This window comes from Sparus aurata, chromosome 9 (genome assembly GCF_900880675.1).
Source record: "Sparus aurata chromosome 9, fSpaAur1.1, whole genome shotgun sequence".
Lineage (NCBI taxonomy): Eukaryota > Metazoa > Chordata > Actinopteri > Spariformes > Sparidae > Sparus > Sparus aurata.
Window position 1 is genome coordinate 23,524,513 of NC_044195.1, and position 21,625 is coordinate 23,546,137.

Genomic DNA, 21,625 nt, shown 5'->3' on the forward strand with positions numbered 1-21,625 from the left:
TTGCCCCAATTGGGCTTAGCAGGCTGCGTTATTTAAAGGATCTTCATTCAGCTCTCTGGGGCTCTGAGTGGAAGTAGCCTGGTGTGAGGCTATGTTCCTGCCATTTTTGTTTGCCTGACTTTGTCCTCAGAGTTTGTGTGTATTTTTATTGGGTTTTTGTTGTAAAATAAAAATCCTGTTCTTTTGGCACCTGACGCTTTGCTGGCTCTGTTTTCCACCTCCACCATCTGAGTCTGGCTTGCCCTGATCCCCTTTTCGTGGGGAGATCACTCTGGTCCCTCACAGGCTCACAGACAGTAGCATGCTTGGTATCCAAAATAATTTATGAAAGCACTCCTGGTGGATGTGAAAGGGTTGCTTGTGTCGATGGAGCCAGTAAAATCAACACAGTGCTTTGCAGCTCCAAACAGCTTTCAGACCCTTTTCGCTCTTTTGTTTGAATAGCTGGACTGTTTAAAAACCCAAGTGCTGGCAACTGTACATGTACTACAAGCTAACTCCTGTTCAACACAAAACAGCAGCCAAAGTATCTAAGTGACGAAGAAAGTCTCAATCACTGTTCATACCAAAGAACTTTAATTTGTACGTTTTCAAAGATACCAAAATGTGCTAATTTACAGGAAATGATGGACAATAATAAAGAATATTCAGTATGCAGAATCAAGCAGCCGCACAATGGGCCTTGGGTTGAATATGTCATACAGGTTCAATGAGAAGCAATTACATAACACTGATGTTTTGTCATACAGCGAGAGAAACTTTTTTTGATATGAAGAAACTTGAGGTGAAACCAAAAATACATAAATAGAATTTTTTTCTCAGGCAGTTTTCAGTGGGTCTCATGTCTCTTTGTGTCCCAGCACAGCGTCGTAGATCTTCCCAGTGAGGCGGTGCTGGATGTCGGAGAAGCCGGCAGCAGCGAGCAAGGCAGCGTACTGAGCGGCCGTCCTCTCTCTGCCCTCCGTCTGCACCAGCATGTTCAGGGAGTAGAGCTGCACTGTCAGCGGGCCAGAGCCGTCCTCGAAGAGCAACGCCTCCACCAGCAGCACAGCACTTCCTGCAGGATGAACCAACGGTTCAGCTCTGTTTCAGTGTTTCCTCTACATTCATTTAGGAGTGGCGGCCCTCCTACATCCTAGCCGCCGCTCCTTCAAATTTCTTTTCTTTTTTTCTTTTTCTTTTTTTTTAATTGTCGCAAATACACCACCGCCGCATCATATCTCCACCTTCACAGCAGAGTCCTGCACTGGGTCGGGTGTCGCGAGTGCTGAGGTAAACTAGATAACTATCTTGCTCAGTATCTACTCTTTGGAGTAGATCCCCCCGCCCTCCCCCAAGAACTTACTGGTGCCATCGACGTTAATTACTCGCGAGAGCGCAGCCTTGAAAGTGACATCACGTCAAGCTCCCAGGCAGGTCGGAGAGTCAGAGGAGTGTCATCTTGAAAATAGGGCAATGACTCACCGGAGAAAAGGTAGACTTATTAGCTTAAGAAAACTTATAATAGATTTTATAAGTTCAATAGACATTTGCAAAATATTGATGGCCAGCTAAGGTTACGTAACATATCGGTAGCTTAATTAATTGGGCCCGGTGCCAACTCAACTCAGTGTCGCTAACGTGAGTAAACTAATTGATAGCATTAAGCGAATATATACACGCCATGATGTAACTGCTGACTGCATTTTCATTTAAACTGTGAGAGGGATTTTTCAACAATGAAAAGGGTAAGACATTTATAATATATCATCAGACACAAACTAGAAACAGTTTTAAAATGATTAGGGTGTAGGACATTGAGAGAAACAATCTCATTATTGTTTCTATTTGTAGGTGAAGACTGACTTGAGAAACAGACTGCAGGGGGATCACCTTACAGCATCTATGCTGCTGAGCATCAGTGGGCCACCTCTCTGAGAATTTCCGTACAACAGAGCCTTAGAGCTCTTCTATAAGAAACCCAGAAAAATTCATTGTTCTGAGCCTGGGTGCAAACTTTGCCACTGATTCTACAGCCCCATCAAGAAATTATTATTTATTGTTTTATTTTTCATGTTATTGTTGTATTTTTGTTATTATTTTTTATTTTTACATTCAGCCCTTAAAAAGCCATTTTCCATGCCAGCTATTCAATAAAAAGGGGGATTATGCTGGGCATAAAAGTAAAATCTGCAGTCAAGTGTCATTTGTTTACGCCGCCACGGCTCCCCGGAGAGCCTGCCCCCGCTGCTGAAAAAAATCCTAGAGGAAACACTGTGTTTGTTTGTTTTATTCCTTTCTTTGTTTTGTTTCTCTCTCTCTCTCTCTCTTCAGTTTTGCATAAACCCAGTATACATCAAAACAATGTGATTACACTAAAACGATCACTAGCCCAACAGAACAAGCCAGTATATACACAAAATGTTGTTCAATCTGCTTGTTTTGTGGGAGGGTAAATCACGTTGTCCATTAGAAGCTAGGTTTCCATTTCAATGTATCACAAAATTTAACACAATTTTGAGAAAACAAGCAGAAAAAAATGCGAGTGAATGCATATTTCTTTCATCGTCTTGTTTCTATCAGCGGTCGTTGTCGTTGTAACTAAAAGGAGCTGATCCATCGAGATGAGCAGCAGGTGCCATACCTCGAATATGACATTTATATTTGTTTCAAGAGTAATTTGAAGAACGTTACAGCCTCATTATTTGTCCACACATGTGTTGTTTTTGTCTGCCACATTTGTTTGTATCTTCAGTGGATCTCTCAGTCACATGCTTAGTGTACATCGTGAGTTTGAGAAGTCTGAATAACAGCCAGGTTTTATGACGTGCAGGCAGTGGACAAGGGAATGAAGGGAGCTGGGTGGATGGTTTTGGTGCTGAGATAGAGCTGTGTGTCATCGGCATATGAGTGGACACTAAGACCATGTTGGCGGATGATCTGAGGTAGTGTGCACGCTGTGCAACTGGCAGTTTATCTTCTGTTGTCAACTTGTTACCAACTAGTAAACAACCATATTCATGATTAATTTAGTTTGATTAAAAAAGGAATGCAATTGATCGACAAGAATTCAAGCTTCTTATATACCTTATATCATAGCAGACAAACACAGGTCTAACTAATACCATTGTTAGTTGTTGCATTGCATTGCCATAACTGGGTGCAACAGTGCTTTCTGTGCTACAGCGGGTCAACATGCCTGCTCTAAATGTTTCCTGTGAGGCTTTAATAAGACACTCCTTTGTACAGGTTGTATTATCGGCCCAGAAACGAAAAGGCTCTCCTACTTACATTATTTCCTTGTTTTAAGACACACACACACACACACACACACACACACACACACACACACACACACATACTTAGGCAAAAACACATGAGAGGGTTTTTGTGCCTCCTCATAGAGTCTGCTGCTTTTGTGTGTGTGCGAGTTTGTCTTTGATCAAAGTCAGAAGGACAGACTTTTCTGGGATCAGCTGCATTGTGGGATACAATCTGCCATCTCATTTCAAGCAGGGGAGGAAAAAAAAAAGTACTCATCTCAGTCACAGTCAAAGACACACACGCACTCACTCACACACACACACACACACACACACACATACACACACAAACACAGACCTGGCTTGCAGGCTTTGTAGACTCTACTAAGTAGCTCTACGCAGCGTTCATCTGTCCAGTCGTGGAGGATTCTGGCGAGGATGTAGAGGTCAGCCTGCGGCAGGGGGTCTTTGAAGAAGTCCCCTAAACACACACACACACACACACACACACACACACACACACAATTCAGATGCAGTGAATTCCTAAGACGCAGCTATATTTGATTTAATTATTTCACGTAATTATTAATTATGTTGACAAGCCTTCCAGTAATGAGACACTGATTCTTTAAGTGTTTTACATACTCAAACATAATTAATTAAAAGGGGCTGATGTCTGTTGTAATCATATTGTGTCAGAAGGATTTGACCCAACAGTGTATTTTCAGCCTGCTGTCCAACATGGCTCAGGGTCAACTTCACTTGCTGCTGTTTATAAATTGTGATAAAAATGAGTGTTTGTGTGCCTGTCCTCGACTCAATTCCACGTCTACGCTGTCCATTATAACTGCATGACCACCCAGAGGTCTGCATAACATTGAAGAAAAACAAAAACTATATATCACTGCTTTTCATTTTCTTTTCGGTTCCTGTTGTGTTTGTCACCATCACGGCAATGAGAACAGCAGGAATGGATTTTTTACTTCAGGTTTTCAAGATCACAGACGGCTGAGGACTTTTTCCCTACGTGTTTGACAGCCGGCAGCAAATAGCGTGAGATATAAATTGACAGTTTTGTCCAAAATGTTTTCAGCCCAGCAGCAGAAGGAGACAAAAAAGTGACCGCATCAACTGTGTCTTAATTCTGCTTTTACGTTTAGATCAGATTTGGAAAAAAATCTTCAAGAAGATGTTGGACCCGCTCTCTCTGTAAATATAAAAATGCTCATTCTAAGATTACACAAACATAACAGTATTTGTTTCAGGTGACTACACAATAACGGACACATTTATGAACATTTATTCCATTCTAAATAATGTGTAATGCATTGTCTTTGTGTTTCTCTTCATACACCATGATGATCCCATTTGCACCTTGTGATAAAATGGAATATTTATCTGGATAAGAAAAGGTTAATACAGGTATAATTGCACACAGAAGGCATTATTATCAGACTGAGATCAGATCAGCCAGACCTAATCTGCACCATCCTATTAAGATGGGATCAGAGCCTGGTGTAATGCAATCTTTACAGCTTGGATGCATTCATTAAAGGCGATTTCTTATATCTTTCATACTGTCAACCAGTCTCATTAAAAGACAAAAACCAACAATGTGTTTGTCCAGCTCTGAATACCTCAGAGTTTATCTATTCCCCTTTAAGCACTCCAAGCCAATTCTTCCTGAGGAAAAAAATCCTTGCTAAAAATAAAGTAGGCACTACTTTTTTGTTTCAGCAACAGATGTGCACAGGCAGGCAGGTAACCGCACAAAAGCTGAGCTGTATTAAATCAAATCAAATGAAATCAATTTATTTATTTAGCCCAAAATCTGTATTATTAAGTGAAACTGTTTACAAAAGTCCATGAAATACAAAGGCCAAACACAAAAGCTAAACAAATGGCTGACCAAAAAAGCAAAGTAAACACCAGGAATATTGAGAGGAATCATGAACCAAAAGCTGGGGCCTTTTTTCTAAACGTTGCGTACGCACTAAAGAAGGCGTACGCCACTCTCTACGCACACCGTGGGATTTATAAAACGAGAACTTGACGGGAAAATGTGCGGTCCTCCACGCAAACTCTGACCCATGCGTACGCACATAACTGGGGTAAGGAGAAACTGAGCCACTGATGGCAGAAGAAAGAAACGGGAGAAACTGTGTGAAAATGTATTCAAAAAAAAATGTTTCTACAATGAATAAACAAACATACTCCCTGGAGTGCACACGGGAAACATATGGTTTAGAACAATAGTAAGACAACAGTAGAACAAATTACGTTTACACTGATATGAATGCAGTTTAATATATTAATATCCTATATTATATAAACCATTTCGTTTCATCTCCGTTTTCAATGCATAACGCATAAAACACTTTGTAACTGTGCTTTGTTGCCATACAAATAAAGACTATAATTATCTTGTAATGTTAGTCAATTAGATTATTCTCACATGTGTAGAAGATATTACCTAATAGATGGGTATATAAAGGCATGTATTCACAATGCATTATGGCGCACAATGGCTGCTTTGGCACTGTTGGAGGATGTGGCAAACGGAAGGATACGGAGGGAACGGAACTTCAGAGACCAGCAAGATCAACTGGCCAACAGTGATGAGTGGCTGATGGCCTGTTAGAGAGGAGCACCCGCAGAAACCACGCCGTGCCAGTCCCGCTTCAAGTGCTCACAACGCTCTGGTTTCGACCGGCACATTCCAGAGGGAATTGGCTGACAGGTCAGGGATATCCCAGCCAACCTTTAGCCGTGTTATGCCAGACGTGTTAGGAGGTATAATTGGTTTGTCGCAGCAGTACATAAAGTTTCCTTATACGGTGGGTGAACAGGCAAATAAAAATGCGCAATCTGCAGCAATGTCTGGTTTCCCAAATGTAATCGGTGCCACTAACTGCACTCATGTTGCTATAAGAGCACCGAGTGAGAATGAATTGGGCTGGCACCGGTGTCTCCCTCCACTTCCATCACCACGTCACTCAGGAGGGATTCCCTGATGATCCCCGTCAGTTTTTCATCCAGCGGGGTGAGCTCAGGTTGGCCTGTTCCCCTGCCCGTGGCACAGGCGCTCTGCCCGTGTGACGCCAGGCGCTTTTTTGCTTCTACTTTTATGACTGATCACTTTTTTTTTTTCACTTCGGCCACACTCCGAGCTTCTGAGGCAACAGCATTTACATTGTCTGCCACATGCTGCCACTCTAGAGCCTTTTTGGCATTGGTGACCCGACCCAACACCGTGTCCACCAAATAATACAGCCTTCTTCTTCTCCACCTCCCCGACAAGAACTTCCACCTCACACTGGGTGATATTGCGCTTCTTCGCCTTTCTCTCTGCTTTCGGCATGCTTTCAGTCATGAATGAATATTAATTGGGGGGCGTTTCTCTATATATTTATAGGCGACTATGGGCGTGGTATGACCCGCACACAGGTGCGCCACATTTAGAGTGGATTGTGATTTATAAAGGGAAATCGGCGTAGGACGTGCGTGCGCACTGTTTTATAAATCAGGATATTTTTGTGCTTGTGCACTTTCTGTGTTTCGTGCGTACGCAACCTTTTGATGTCAATCCTACGCACAGTTTTATAAACGAGGCCCCTGGAAACTACGGACGGGAAGAAGACAGGGAAGCAGAGCGCTGTACTGCGGAACGACACCGAAAGCAAGACATTACCGTCAGACAGCCACATCATACAGTGCGCTGCAGGCACAGCTGTGCTCATGTGCAGGAATACAGACAGTTATATAGTTAGTGTCTAGTTAGTTAGTGTCTTCTTTTAGGTGGCTAAAATACTTCTTGCTGCCAGTGCCATTTTGCAGCACAATGCTCTGCTTTCCTGACGGTGCTAGGCGCTGCTTCTCCACACACGGTCATCTACTGCAGGTAATGCACTGACTAGGGATGAGTACCTCATACAACCCCACATCAAAAGACACAAACTTTTACTTTAAAGCTCCTGGTGGTAAGATAGTAATGCTGAAGCTTAAGGATTTTAACTCGGAGGTCAGCCGCAATCCGAAAGCGTCGGTATTTGGAGTTAAGTATGCCCAGAAAAATCTTGCAGAAGACCCTTTCTTTGGCAAGGAAAAATTAAGTAGCGCTGATACAGCGATGGCAACGTGCCCCAATTGTTGACAAGCCCACCATCTCTGCTGGTGTGATTTGCATATTGAGATCTGATCACAATGCAGGCAGATTTCAGAGCAGGAGAATGCTTATTAATACAAGGTGTAAATGGTGTGTGTGTGTGTGTGTGTGCACTTGAACTGTCTGTATATGATTAAAATATGTCGAGTGATGTCACCTGGCTCTAATGACATTACCTTCGTTGAAGCCTATCCTCTGGTCGCCCTCCGAGAAGAAGTGTTCCCTCGACGTACGCACCACCTTGGGGAGGTCAAAGATCGTAACGGTGCATTCTGGGTAGGCTGACGTGCACTGCTTGGCTAATGCTCCACTGCAGCCTGGAGAGAGAAACAGAAAGAGGCACCTTTAGTTACGGCGCAATGAACGCACACAACCTTCATTAACAAGGGAGTTGCACCATGCTCACACTCTACACACAGAGTCAGACAAGTGGAACAGATGCTTTCAGGTATATACCCATTATTTATATGCATGATTTGTATTCAGTTGTATATGGCGGCTTTGGGAATATGGTTCATCTAGCATTCATGCCAATAAAGCAGACTGAAGTGAACTGAATTTAGAGTGGCTGAGCGAGAGAACAAACTGGACAGAGCTCACTGTCGAGGAATCCGACGGAGGAATCTAATCTAAGCTAGGGCAAACAAAAACACACGCAATGTGATTGTTATCTGGCTCAAACCGATTTCACATGCATGAACCTTTGCATGTAAATCATTTTTTCATTTACGTAACAAGCTGCAAGGCTCCAGGGAGGACAACGCCGGTCTGTTGATTGGTCAGTTGCTCAACGACTTTGATCCAGGCTGAAATATCTTGACAACTATCAGAGGGATTGTCATGAGATTTGGTACAGACATCCACGCGCCTCAGGGACTCTTCCTCTAGCTTCACTGTGAGAGTGACATTTTTTATTTTTTTGGTTCAACGTGTTGGGTTTCCACAACGCTCATCATTTATCACTAAGACGTGGACTTCATATCCTGGTTGCACGGTTACTATTCTATCATCCATGAACAAAAACAGTGCTCCACTCATAACAAAGCAACCCAGTATGTCTTAAAGGTACATTTCACAGTTTGGTTGGGCTGAATTGTTCAGTGTCTGTCACTGGCAGAGCTTCCAGATCAGCTGCTAGAAAGGATTCTTGTCATTGTTCAACTCTTGGGTCACAAGATAAAAGATGTTTATAAAATCTGTTTACTCGCTGTTGAATGTTAATCATTAGGGGGTTGTGGCCAAGTTCAGCCCCTGCATGCATTAAAGGGCGCATGACTTGCACTGAACGCTGTCTTCATAGACAGAACCGCAGCTCAATGCTGGGTGCAGGTCGGACCTGATTATCTGACTGGAAAATAACGAAATCAAATTAGCATACGAGCACACACAAACACACAAGGGCAGAAACGGGGGTGGGGGTTTAATGTGGAAATATGAATATTTCAACTTGATGCTTTGGCAGCATTATTATCAGCGTTCACGCTTCATCAAGCAATCAGAATATAAAACACAGAGCGAAGTGTGCGAGACAGATAGAGAGGAAGAGATAGATGAAGAATGTTTGAATGAGTGATGGAGAGGCAGTGGGGTGGAATACGGGATCAAAAGATCGCACTTTGACAAACATACAAAGGCTGCCAGACATAGGAGTGTGTGTGTGTGTGTGTGTGTGTGTGTGTGTGTGTGTGTGCAGGGCAAACTGTCAAGCCCAGTAGTGCCTTCCCCCTAATAGGGCCTGCTGCTACTGTATCAGTCTGTATTCTTGCTTTATGTTTTTTCACACACGCACACACACACACACACACACGGGCGCTTACATCAAACAGGGGTCAGCAGAGGAGAGAAATCAAAGAGCAGCTAGGAGGAGCGAATCCAAACACTACACGCAGCTACGAGACACCGAGCTAACCCGTCTGCCTCAGTTTGTTAATGAAATACTTTGACGGGAGATCGTGATTGATACGCTGTGTTGATACTGTTCTGTTTTTCCTCGTCTTTGTTGAGTTTTCAGACTTTTTACTTTCATTCAACCTTTATTTAAATCTTGAATCAATCGGGGCACGGCCTCATTTTTATTTTTATTTTTTAAACACTTTATTTGTATCTTTTCAGTTATCATATAAAATCATCTTATTCTCTATTTATTTAACAAATGACCATAGAGAGACAATCCCAACAACCACAAAAAAAACAAAAAAAACAGAGACAGACCAAACACACAATCGACCTAACAAACTTATCATAGACAATGGACAGACAAAAAAACAAACAAACAAACAAACAAACAAACAAACAACAAAAAAAACTCACGGCCTCATTTTTAAGCGCTGTCAAGAGGAGACGTTAAACAGAATAAATGAGCAAACAATACTGTTAAAAGCAGTTTCGTTCACGAGCAGAGTAGGTTGTGTGGTTCTAATGTGTGCTGTAATAGCTTGCCAAATATGGTGATTGAACCAAGCATTTGAGCAGGTCAAATAATGAGCAAGGACGAGTTCGATGAGGAAGTGAGGTGTGACGGCAGCCCAGTCGCCAGAATGAAATGTTGGTGGTTAAAGTCTCTGCAAACCACTAATAGGTTCAAATTAGTTAATGCCATGTGAATCGTATTGACATTCTTACAAAGCTTGTCATATCAACTATCACAGGCACCCTGGGCGCATGTCAACGGCCTTCTTGCAACTAGAGAGACAGCAGAGGTAAATACAAAAATTTTAAAACACTACAAACATGGCTCCAAACAGGAACTATAGGGAAGATAAGTGCAGAGCAGGACGAGAAAGGGAAGAAAGTTGAAAGTGAAGTTGACAGTGCTACTTGCTCCACTGATGTATGTGCTGATGTTTCTGTGTGCTCTATAAAAGTGATTAGTTTTGTTCTCATACAAATATGTTCAGGGTTGAATAAATCTATTAGAAAAACTGGTTGTGTACACGCTTTCTATTTGTAATGTGTCAGCAACTACATACTGCTGACTGCATCTGTATCCAGCTAATTCAGCTGTGGCAGGGAACTACTGTGGGAGAACTCCGCTGACATCAAGATCAGTTTACTTACAATGAGTGAGAATTCTCCAGCCTGGGAAAATAGCTGTATAATGTACTTCTGTGGGCCTGGAGGAGCTTTTGTCAGTGATCAGAAGATATAATCAGGGTTATCTCCATGCAGACTTGAGACTTTTCAGAGAAGGACGGCGTTACAAGCGGGGAATGGAGTTTGAGAGACGGAATGCACATTTTTACCGTAGGTTGGTCTTTGGTGAGCGACGGGACTGTTGCAAATATACTTTACTATCTACACTTTCTATAATTTATATCTGCTTATATCCTGTACTATCACTACATAAAATGGGCTCTGTGAAACTTCAGTGTTGTGCTGGAAGATGAGCATTAATTCACGTTAGCGGTCACGCGTTAACTACTGTGGCTCTCTGTTAGCGGAGTCCTTCAGGAAGAAGATGAAGGTCACATTTTCCACATCACGTTACAATCCACTCACATATGGGCAATTAAAACACGTGAACTGATACAAATCGTAACACGGAGCATCTTTAACATTACATACAGCACATTCTGCCAACGTTTGTTTACTTCCTCCATGATTCAAGTTTGAATACATTCTCCACTTGTAGTATCAGGGCTTTATCTGAAGTAAATGACGCGAATATTGTTTCATGACTGAGTTTCTTGCGTGTAGCAGCATGAAGCAGATGGCTATTTACATAAAAATAACAAGACAAACATTGTGCTTCAGAACCATGAATATCATTTCTGTAGAGTTGCTGTAACCTTTTAAGTTCATTATGCATTTTAAACAAAACATAGAACTGAACTGTGTGTTAAATGTCACATTAAAATAAATCTAGGTGAGCGGCCTCACGCAGATCGTCAGTATAGAATTAGCCACCTTTTATCGTCAGAGACACGATGAAGACTCTGAATGCGGGCTGGCTGATCCCTGATCTGGACCTTGGACAGAGCGGCAGACAGAGCACCTGAGCAGCAGGTGTGTGCAGACACAACAGATGCTGTGTGAGAGACAGTGCAGTCACTCCTGCTGTCCACACGCACACAGTTTTCTGGTGAAGCACCTTAATGCATAAACATGAACACACAACCTCACGCTGAGGAAGTCACAGAGGAGAGGGGGCCGACAGGAGGACCGTCCTCGATGTGTGTCTGCGGCTGTTCGTGGGGGTGTGTGTGTGTGTGTGTGTGTGTGTTTGAGTGTGTGCTTTTAGTGGCTTCACAGCTCCCCTGTGTGGTCGACTGAGGTGTCACACAAAGGAGGCAGCCAAGTGTGTGAAGTAGTGTTTGTACAGTGTGCTGTTTCTTAGGCTTACTGAGCTTAATGTTTAATGTTTTAATGAATTATAATTATAATAGAGAAAAACTTGTCTAAATTAATGTGTTAAATGTCGAAGCACTTTTACGCATTTCCACATCAAATTAAAAGACATTCAGTCGAGATTAGAGCGCCGCTCAGGGGCTTTATCTCAACCTCCATCCTGATTGAACACAGCGGGGGTTCTACAAAACATTGATTGCACATTGGATCATTCATCTCTGAGTGTAATCTCACATGTGGACATTACTGCTACATTACTATCCATCATCTGCTCTCTCTGATCGATCAAGAGGCTCATGAGTGGAGACAACGAGCGGCTCCTCAGTGCAGTTAAAAGGACGCGAGGAGACTGACTGAAACAGAACTTGGCAACATCAGCACAACAAAAGCTTTTTTTTTTCCTCTATTATTATTCATATCATGTCACTTTTTTATTTTGCTCATTTCTTCCTCTGCTTTTGATCCCGCTCTGTTCTTTTCCCTCAAGTCCTCGCCTCACACAGTGCAGTTCATGGTGCGTTCGTTCAGCCTTTCTTTTCACCTCACTTTTTTATCCTTGTTGCACTTTGCTCTGTGTGTAAACCATTTTGTAAGAAAACTGCGGCACAAAAGTAGTTTATAAATAAATCTGATTTGCCAAAAGGAAATTACATTTATTTATGCGAAGACTGACAAGGCTGCAACCTCTTGCTTCACATTTAGACATTTCACATTCGGAGTGTCACAATGGAAAGAAGCTAAATTAGTTTGCAGCTAACCGGAACTGCTCTTATTTACTGGCAGAAATCTTGTATGCTTGAGAAAAATCCATGGGCCATGTCCACATTAATGCAGATTTATGACAAAATGTTGTTTTCAGGTTTTGAAATGCTGCCACATCAGGAAAACTGTTGATTTTAACCGTTTTCTCGGTTGTCAAACTACAAAATCACATATTACAGCCGTTCCTGGGCGAGAAGAAGGGTAAATAAATAGACTGTTGCAACAGAGATGGCTGGTTGCTTCACGCTGAGCAGGTTAAACCTCTCTGATGCCTCCAACTCTCTGTAAACACTGATTTAGCTTTCAGTGTAGACGAGCTAAATGCATGTTTGCTGCCCCGTTAAGCATTTTACACTGCAAAAAATGCAGCTTCAAAAATAAATAAAGAAAACAATGAATACAAGATGTTTCTGACAATGGAACAAATGAAGAACATATAAAAACAAGTCTGAAGTTCATGTCTCTGAAATGTTATTTTATATATAATTGTGTCTTATATTAAGTTGACTGAGATATTTTTGACGAGAAATTATACTCACTAAGACTTTGAGTGTTTGCATTGTATAAAACAAACAAAACATGTCATACCACGTTCACATTACATGTTTGCGACCTGACTTTCATGTCAGGAGGTGGAGGTTACAGTAGTGGTGTTACAGGCAAGAAGGCTGTCAAGCCAGTGACCACAGTTCAAGACCGTGTTTCAACATTTAGCCCTGCGACAATCCTGGATATTTTCATAGAGACTTCTGGGCAATATGCAGCCATGTTTGTTGAGGGAAAACAGGTATTTTAAGCCAGACGATGATCTGGTGGTTATAAACACAGAGGATGATGGTGGAGTTCCAGGCAAGAGGGCTGCCAAGGGCTGTATTTGTACGGACAAAATATGGACATTTATGAGGAGAAGTCGGGACATTCCCAGAAGTGTCTGTGATGACAAAAACAGGTAATTTAAGCCAAAACGTGATGTTTTCCAGACCCTATACAAGTGGTTTTGTGCCTTAACCTGACCAGGCCATGACCACAGCATGGTCACAAGGTGAAATTGAAAACAGAACTTTCAGAAACGTAAAGTTGCAACATGAATAAATCCGTATTGTGAAGAACTATACACGACCAACATTTACTCTGGCAACTGGCGGGTAACCCACGAATTGTGGCTGATATTTAATATGTATTCAAAGAAACCACAAGTTTCAGTTCCCTGTGTTTGTACATTGTCGTCTTTGTTCAGCTGTGAAGCAAAAAACATAATTTTAACAGCATACACTTAGATTTTTTTTACAAACACAGGATAATGTCAACACAGTGAAACTCCAGGTGGAGGTGACTTTGAGTTGTGTGTGTTGGGAAAGCTGACTGATTTACTAAGAGTCATTAACTCAGCGGGCCTGAAGGGTGGGGTGGGGCGGGGGGTGTGATAAAAGGTTGCAGTTGATTGTGTGTGCTGTGTATCTTTTGTGCGCGCACACACACACGAGCACACACTCTACTGTATGAATACTGTATGTGTGTGCGGCTGAGCCAGCTGTCTCCCCTTAACGCATGACTCCGACAATTTTAAATGTTAATGACTGAACCCACGACCTTATGGAAATGAGATCTGGTAACTCGATAAACACACAATCGCGCGCACACACACCGGCACACACTTACCTCCAAGGTCACAGATGACCTTGAACGGCGACAGATCGAAGGCCGTGACTGCGTCTTTACCGCAGATGTTCCAAATGGAGTTCATTAACTGCATAAACTTCACCATCTCCTCGTCAGACCTGCACACACAGAGACAGAGAGGAGTCATCACTGCCTTTTTTTTTGGTCTTTTTTATTAAAGTCTGTATTGGCAAAAGAAAAAACTTCTTTGTCATTCTCTGTGAGCCGTCACCAAAGAGGCAACTTGCTTTATGTCCACAATAAACAGACAAACAAACACACACAAACACACACACACACACACACACACAGCGCAGCTCCTTGTGTACAAAGTGGCTCCCTGCGGCGACACAGTATGTGAGAGTGTGTGAGTGTGTGTGTGTGTGAGAGAGAGAGCGATAGACAGGGTGCAGCAGAACAGAAGAGCCTGTGGTGACGGCTGCTGCTCTGAGGAATCTCCACCTCATCACCCAGCACTCTGCCCTGCCATGGGGCTACACACACACACACACACACACACACACACACACACACACACACTGAGCATCCTCTGTGCTGTAACACTAGAATTCTGTTGATCCAAACTTGTGCTCGGCCAACTAACTTTTCAGATGTCACGCTGACCTCCAGTCGGACTTTGAAAGTGAGTCATTGTCGCGGCCTCAGACTCTGATTACATCGGATGTGAAAAGATGAAATGACTGTGAGGCCAAACAGCAGCACTGTCAGCTCTAATTTGAGAACGTTTTGGACATAAGTTATTGAACGCCCCCTAATGATAACATCTGCAGTGCTTCTTGTCCCCCGACTGATGCACACGATCTCATCCTGTCTCCATATTGGGGCGGGGGGGGGGGGGATGCTCAGCCAGCTCAGCTCAATACATCATCGTAACGTCGTAGTGGTTTATGATCCGTCCTCTCTCTGCACAGACATGACTCGTCCGCCTCAACATGCCTGCAGCTCCACTGTCAGAGTCATGGGTCATGGCTGTCTGATCACTGTTGTGCGTTTTACTGCTGTCTTGTTGCTTTATCCTCTCTGTCTGATCAGCAAGAATAGAAGAAAAGACTGACAAAGCATGTTCCCGTGTCCTCTCTGGTAGAGGAAACGGGAACATGCTTTGTGAAGATCATTACATCAATTATGCATTTTATTGTACGTGACCACCGCGTCCTGAGTAGGTATGTAGTGCGCTCGTTCTGGAAAAGGGACAACATTGACAAAATATCAAAAGTATTCATGTCCAACTGTTTAATTTTTGAACGTGCTGCCGATCAGTGTTTCCTGTTAACTACCTAGACTCTGACGGCCCACAATGGTCTAATTTGTCCCGCCATAGTTTCAAAGTTTTCTACACAAGGCACAGTTGCTTTTCCCGTCAATTACATACGGTGGCCGGTTGCGCGTCTGCAACACAGCCGTACGACGCCAAGGACGTTTTAGCTTTTCAACAGTTTGAACGGCTTTTGTCAGTGCACATCTTGTACTGTTTTCCAGAAATTCGTGCAAATTAATATAATAATTGCCGAATTAATATATTATGCGGATTGTTTCACAGCGTGCATTTTACAGCACGAGTTCTGTCCATACTTATTATATCCCAAACAAAGAGCAAATATCCTGTAAAATGCTTCATTTAATATTGTTAACTATGTTCCATTTTTCAGTCACTGGCCTAAATCTTTTGCAGGACCACATCAAGTAAAATCTTACAGCTATTTCAGTGTTAAACCCCTCGCTTAAAATGACATAAATCATCAGACACATCCGTCCTGTTTGGATAAAAAAAGACCTCATACATTGTATTCAAACTTCTCGTATATTTTTTTGAAATATCAGAACCTCTCTAAATCCTCGCTCTCATGCATTTCTTTCCTCCAAATCTTTTCTGCTCCTTCGGGTAGGAGGACTTGGCTGTAAATTATTCAGGTGCGGTACATGGCTGGTTAAATGGCGATGAGTAAACAGGAGTCTGACTCATCCAGCCAGGCTTTGAAGCATCCTGCTCCTTCTCCAGCGCTCTGAGAAGCCGCTGAATGACTTCAGTGGTTGTTTCCTCTTGCTAATTTACCCACAGTATTCACAGGGGAAATCAGCGGGGACAAACAACTGCTCCTCCACATTAAGTCAATTGTGTGCAGGTGTTGAAATTTTTTCTCACCGGGTATTTTCCATTTTCAGTCAATTAAAGCTGAATTGCAAATTCATCTGCACAAGGGTGCGTTGAATTTTGTGTGAATATTCTCATTCTGCATTCATCTTTTCTCAATGAGGCAGCTCCTGTGAGATGATCCGCTTCGTTTTAACAGGATATCAGAACAAAAAATTGCAAATGCAGCGGTTAATTGTTTAATTAATCAACTATGGAATTGATTGGCAATTATTTGGACACATTTTTTTGGTTTTAATTTCCTTAAAATAGTAGTATAGCTAACTTTTTAAAATGATGCATTATGACTAGTAGCAACAAGTCGCTCCCCCTCTCTCATCGTGTTATTCTGGCATCTGTCCTGTCAATCAAGCCATGTAATTAGAAAATGGTAATACTCAAGGGAAGTAAAAGCACTGCAAAACTGTACTAAAGGTGCAGTACTTGAACAAATGCACTTAGTTTCGTTCCATCACTGGTAGTTCACAATGCAAAGAAATACATCTACTTTCACAGTTTTGTTCTTTTTCAGTTGAAGTAAAGTCAGTGAACAGTGAAAAACAGCGAGTCGTACATCTGCACACGTGTTGGTACATTTCATTTTATTGTTCGGGTTTCAAATACTGTCGGAAATGTGCATTTTAACATCTGTTTGGTGCCACCAACCCCCTTCCATCAAAGTAAAACAGCTTTTTAAACCGTGCTCTGATGAGGACAAGGGTTGAGAGTGCTTTAGCGAGTTATTCCACAGTGTTTCAGTTTTGATGGCCTCTGATCCCTCCGGGACTGACACTGTTTTAAAGCACAGCGCCTCAGGCCGGCGGATCAAAATCTATTAGTGAACAAAGTGTGAAACTTTCAGCGTGTGACCTCTGAAAACTGCTGACCAGCGGATCAGTGAAGCATTAAAACTGCGGGCACCAGATACTATAAACACACAAGACCTCAAGGACAATGGCAGATATATTCTGTCTCTCTGCGCCACGAGCTTCCTCACATCACTGCCCACATCCTCTCTCTCCCTCTCTCTCCCTCTCTGCCTCACACATCCACTGCTGCCGCCTAATAAATCCCACAGGTCTTTTTTTTTTTTTTTTAGGAGGATGTAAGAAGAGAGTGACGGACAGGCTTAAGATGGAGAGACAGGGCTGGAATGTAAATGAGCGGGAGTGTGTTTGTGTGTGTGTGCTTCTTACCTGTAGAGAGCTTGAAACAGGTCTTTGGAGTTGACTCCGAAAGCCTTTTCATACTGGTTTCTTCCCTCTCTAGAATGACGAAAAACACAGAATGACACATGTATGACGTAAGGGGTGTGTGACTCATTCGATGAAGGGAGGCTCTCGGTATTGATCGTCTCACTGCTTCATAATCTGCTTGAGCTCCGTCTCCCAGTTGAAGTAGATGAAATCAATAAGATCAAGTGTGTTGACATGAATCACACAACCGTGTTCTGTGTAGTTTAGGTAAAATTCTGATGTTTCTAGGGCTCACAACCACGCAAAAGAAATAGTTGTTTCGATCAAGATGCCTTTATCTTTTTCTGTATCATCTTTTTCCTCAACGTGTTCTCAGTGTGATGGACTCCGCTTGTCAGCCACAGTGAATCCAGTCACGCCGTCTGACAGCTGCCGGTCCCTCTCTCAGACATTACAATGAGACTAAAAATCCATCTTGTGACGCTGTTCAAACAGAGGAGAGGACGGGAATCCACATCCTCAGGCTAAAAATCAAAGCCGCAGTTCTCACAGCCTCTCAAAGCCTGCCTGTCTATATATATATATATATATATATATATATATATATATATATATATATATATACATATATATATATATATATATATATATTTTTTTTTTTTTTTTTCTTTTCTTTTCTTTTTTTTTTACATTTTATTGTGGTCATTAATGGATGTTCTTATAATAAATGATCTAAGATTCCTTTCAAGTCACATTAAAGATGCACAAAACAGAAAAGTTTGCATCAAATTGCATCAGTAGAGTCAATTTTGAGTTTTATAAAAAAGGTGATATAAAAACACTTGGGAAATCCTGAATTTGTATTGATCTATTTATTATCTTATTTATTATCTTATACCTTATATTATCTTTTTATTATTATGATTTTTTTCCCTAGACTACAGAACAGCTTCATTCCTCAGGCTGCGAGACTCCCAAACTCATCCTCAACAACAACACTCAACGCAGAACTTAACTCCACAATTATTTATTTTTGTCTAAACCCCTAAATTTACCCTGTACAATAAAAATGAAAACACTTACCCATCAGTAAATACATTAAATAAATGGTCGATTTATAGTTAATTGAAATATATTTTACAGTTCATTCACTGTTAACAAACAATTCAATTCTTTATAGAAGGAACTGTTTACTGCTACTGATAAAAATAAGTTCAACGGATGTTTTAAACCTTTACAATAGCTTAACAAATGGTTTATAAAGCATTTAATTGTTTGTTAACAGTGAAATAACTATTTACTACAGGTGGTTAATTATAAATGTACCATTTACTTATGGTGGTCAGATTAGATAATCAACTAATCTTTTTCTTAAGGAAACAGGGGAGAAGTTATGACGATGGCATCAAACAAACAGATCATCCACAATTTGCTGTCATTTGTAGCACTTTTCCATGATCACTGCTCTATGGACATGAATGTGACATGAACTCTTTCTACTGTGAAATTGTGTCCATCAGTGTACTGACCTGACAGCGTCGGTCAGGTGGTGCCAGCAGAGGTAGATGGTTCTGGAGCTGTACTGGATAGACTGGTAGAGGGACACAGGACTGGAGCGGGTCAGGTAAATGCTGGCCTGCTCTGTGTTACTGTAAAGCACTGAGCACAGGTGGAGGGGGAGGTGGAGGAGGAAGGAGATGACTGACAGTGACTCACTGCAGGTGTTCAGACAAAGTTTCACCTTTTATGCATGTGTGAGAGAGAGAGACAGGCGCACAGAACAGAGACAAGGGGAGATGTGCGTGTAATCATAATGTAAAGCGGGAAATCAGAGCGTCTACCTCGTCCGTCGTCCTGGTGTGTGTTGAGGAGCTGCAGGCCGCTGCAGGCAGCCAGCAGCCTCTGTGTGCCGTCCAGGCTGGCTCCCACCGCCTGACTGATCTCCTCTGCAGACAGGGGGCGCTCTGCACCCAGCAACATATCGAACACCCCCAGCTCACAGGAGGAGAACACCACCTGAGACACAGAGAGAGGAAACAGAGTAGAAACAACATGAAATAAAATGTTCTGTGTACTTATAGAACTATCTGATCAACTGAATTAATTGGCATTTATCTATATACACACTAATCAGGACTGCATTGTTATGATGCAGTAAAAAGACTTTATATTTATTCAAACTGCAAAATTAGTAAAAGTACTCATTCTGCAGAGGAAATGTCAGTATCAGTGTTTAACTATTATATGATGTTTTTTTGATTAATATGACTGCTGCATGAATAGATCTGTGTCATTTTACTGCTGTAAATGTTTAAGAATGAGCTCATTTTAACTACTTTATCTGCTGTTGGATAGTTTAATAGTAGCAGTTTTGTTCATATCTCTAAAAATCAACATCTAGTTTTCATTGGAAACAGAATCCAGTTTTCCGCTTTGTGTTAATGTGTTTCCAGGTAATCCATGAGGGTTTTAAAAGAGATTATTTAGTTTAAGAAGTCAAGAGAATTTTATCAACCCAAAGGAACCGAAAATCCATCAGACATATTCACATTCAATACCACCACATTTGGTGATGTGTTGTTTTACCTGACAGGAAAGGTGTGATCTGAAACATTACTAAAGCTGTCAGACAAACGTAGTGGGGGAGCACGTACAATATTTGCCTCTAGAATATAGTGGAGTGGAAGTACAAAGGAGTACAGTGTACATATCTAAAATTTGAACTAAAATGCAGTACAGAATAAAAGTACTTAGTTACATTCCACCGCTGGTCTTTCAATTAAAGCATCATCATCCACTCCCCCACTCTGTTATAGTGTTGTAGACATTCATGTGCACTGTTTGTACGAGTTAATGAAAGGTGCTGTAAACTAGCCTGTGGTTGGTGACGAGGCCAGAAATAGAACCAACACCGGATTCATTTTTCACAACTGATGCCAGTACATATGGGTGTAGATCACTGTTTAGAGATTTTCTCAGGCTGCAATTGACGATTGATTTTTATTCTCGATGAATTGATTTGTGAAATTTTAACACCAAATTTGCAGTGGAAACAGTCAAACGCGCTGTAACATGATTAAATCAGAACTTTTCATTTGATTCACTGATTTAGTCAGCAAAGTCAATGTTTTTTATAAAAAATGCAAAATGCAAAATGAAAAATAAAAACCTCAAACTCAGAAGTTCAACATTTATTTCGGTGTTAAGGAATCCTTTCACTGTAGCCACATACTTTCGACAGATTTGTGCTGAGCTCAGTTAGTACTTGGAGCGCTGGAAAGAAAATTAGAAAGTTCTGCTGTGGAAGATAATCATTGAATCTAAAAGATGCCCATCACCTCATACCAGAGCCCAAGAAGGCATCTCCAAAATGCATTCAATGTGTCCAACAGTCTGAAACCCAAAGATATAAAGCAACATATCTAGTGCGTTGCATTTTTGATCTAAGAGTTACTTTACAGTTGATTTAAAAAGTTGACAATTGATTAAATAAGTTGTTAGTCAGCTAATCTTCTCAGCTTCTCTGACACTGTGTCCTTGTGGCTTGAATATGTTTGATGCTATCACAATATCAGCCACCAAAGAATGTGATTAACTACATTAACCCTCAGGCTGCAGAGAGAAAACTCTAAAGGTGTGTCTCTTTATGTGTCCCCTGAAGTCTAGAGTGTATTATTACCTTCGAGATGAGGAATCCTTCCATGTACTCGAGTATCTTTTTGGGGTACGTGTCTGCAGCAGGTGTCCCCTCAGGTGAACACACCTCTTGATGTTCAGCCATGGCCTCTTTGTTTGGACAGTAAAGTGAACTTCCCTTCTTCAGAGAGGCCTCGACGGGTGAATGGAAGAACGGAGGAGAAGACAGAACTAGACCCAGACAAAGTGCCCACCCCGCTGCAGCAGTGAGAGTTGCGAGTGGTCTAAGCTGATTACAAGCCAGATAACCCAGATTAGAGCGGGGGCTCAAGTCTGCTTTGGACAAAGAAACAACTCTGTGGAAACACACTGCTGCTTTGTTCATTATCACTCGCACTTGGACACACTCGGGTGGAGACTTTCACTCAGCGCATTCTCATACCAGACGTGTTTCCCACAGTTTTCA

The 21,625-nt window shown here is 41.8% G+C and overlaps 1 protein-coding gene across 1 annotated transcript; it reads right to left on the minus strand.

The window, feature by feature from the left end:
- Window positions 1-559: 559 nt before the first annotated feature.
- Window positions 560-21,400, minus strand: asmt (acetylserotonin O-methyltransferase). Its single transcript, XM_030427468.1, has 8 exons — window positions 21,203-21,400; window positions 19,365-19,539; window positions 19,053-19,182; window positions 17,524-17,592; window positions 14,176-14,294; window positions 7,584-7,724; window positions 3,601-3,723; window positions 560-1,057 (listed from the first exon to the last, which is right to left on the minus strand). Exons 1-8 carry the CDS (start codon window positions 21,302-21,304, stop codon window positions 840-842), a joined length of 1,077 nt encoding a protein of 358 aa, XP_030283328.1. The 5' UTR covers window positions 21,305-21,400; the 3' UTR covers window positions 560-839.
- Window positions 21,401-21,625: the final 225 nt, after the last annotated feature.

Bases quoted from the DNA above. Each gene is read 5' to 3' on its own strand.
- asmt (XM_030427468.1), bottom strand. From the start codon at position 21,304: ATGGCTGAACATCAAGAGGTGTGTTCACCTGAGGGGACACCTGCTGCA. The intron at 19,183-19,364 runs GTAGACGCTCTG...ACCTGTGCTCAG, and splicing joins ACACCAGGACGACGGACGAG to TGCTTTACAGTAACACAGAG. The intron at 3,724-7,583 runs GTAATGTCATTA...GTGTGTGTTTAG, and splicing joins GAGGATAGGCTTCAACGAAG to GGGACTTCTTCAAAGACCCC.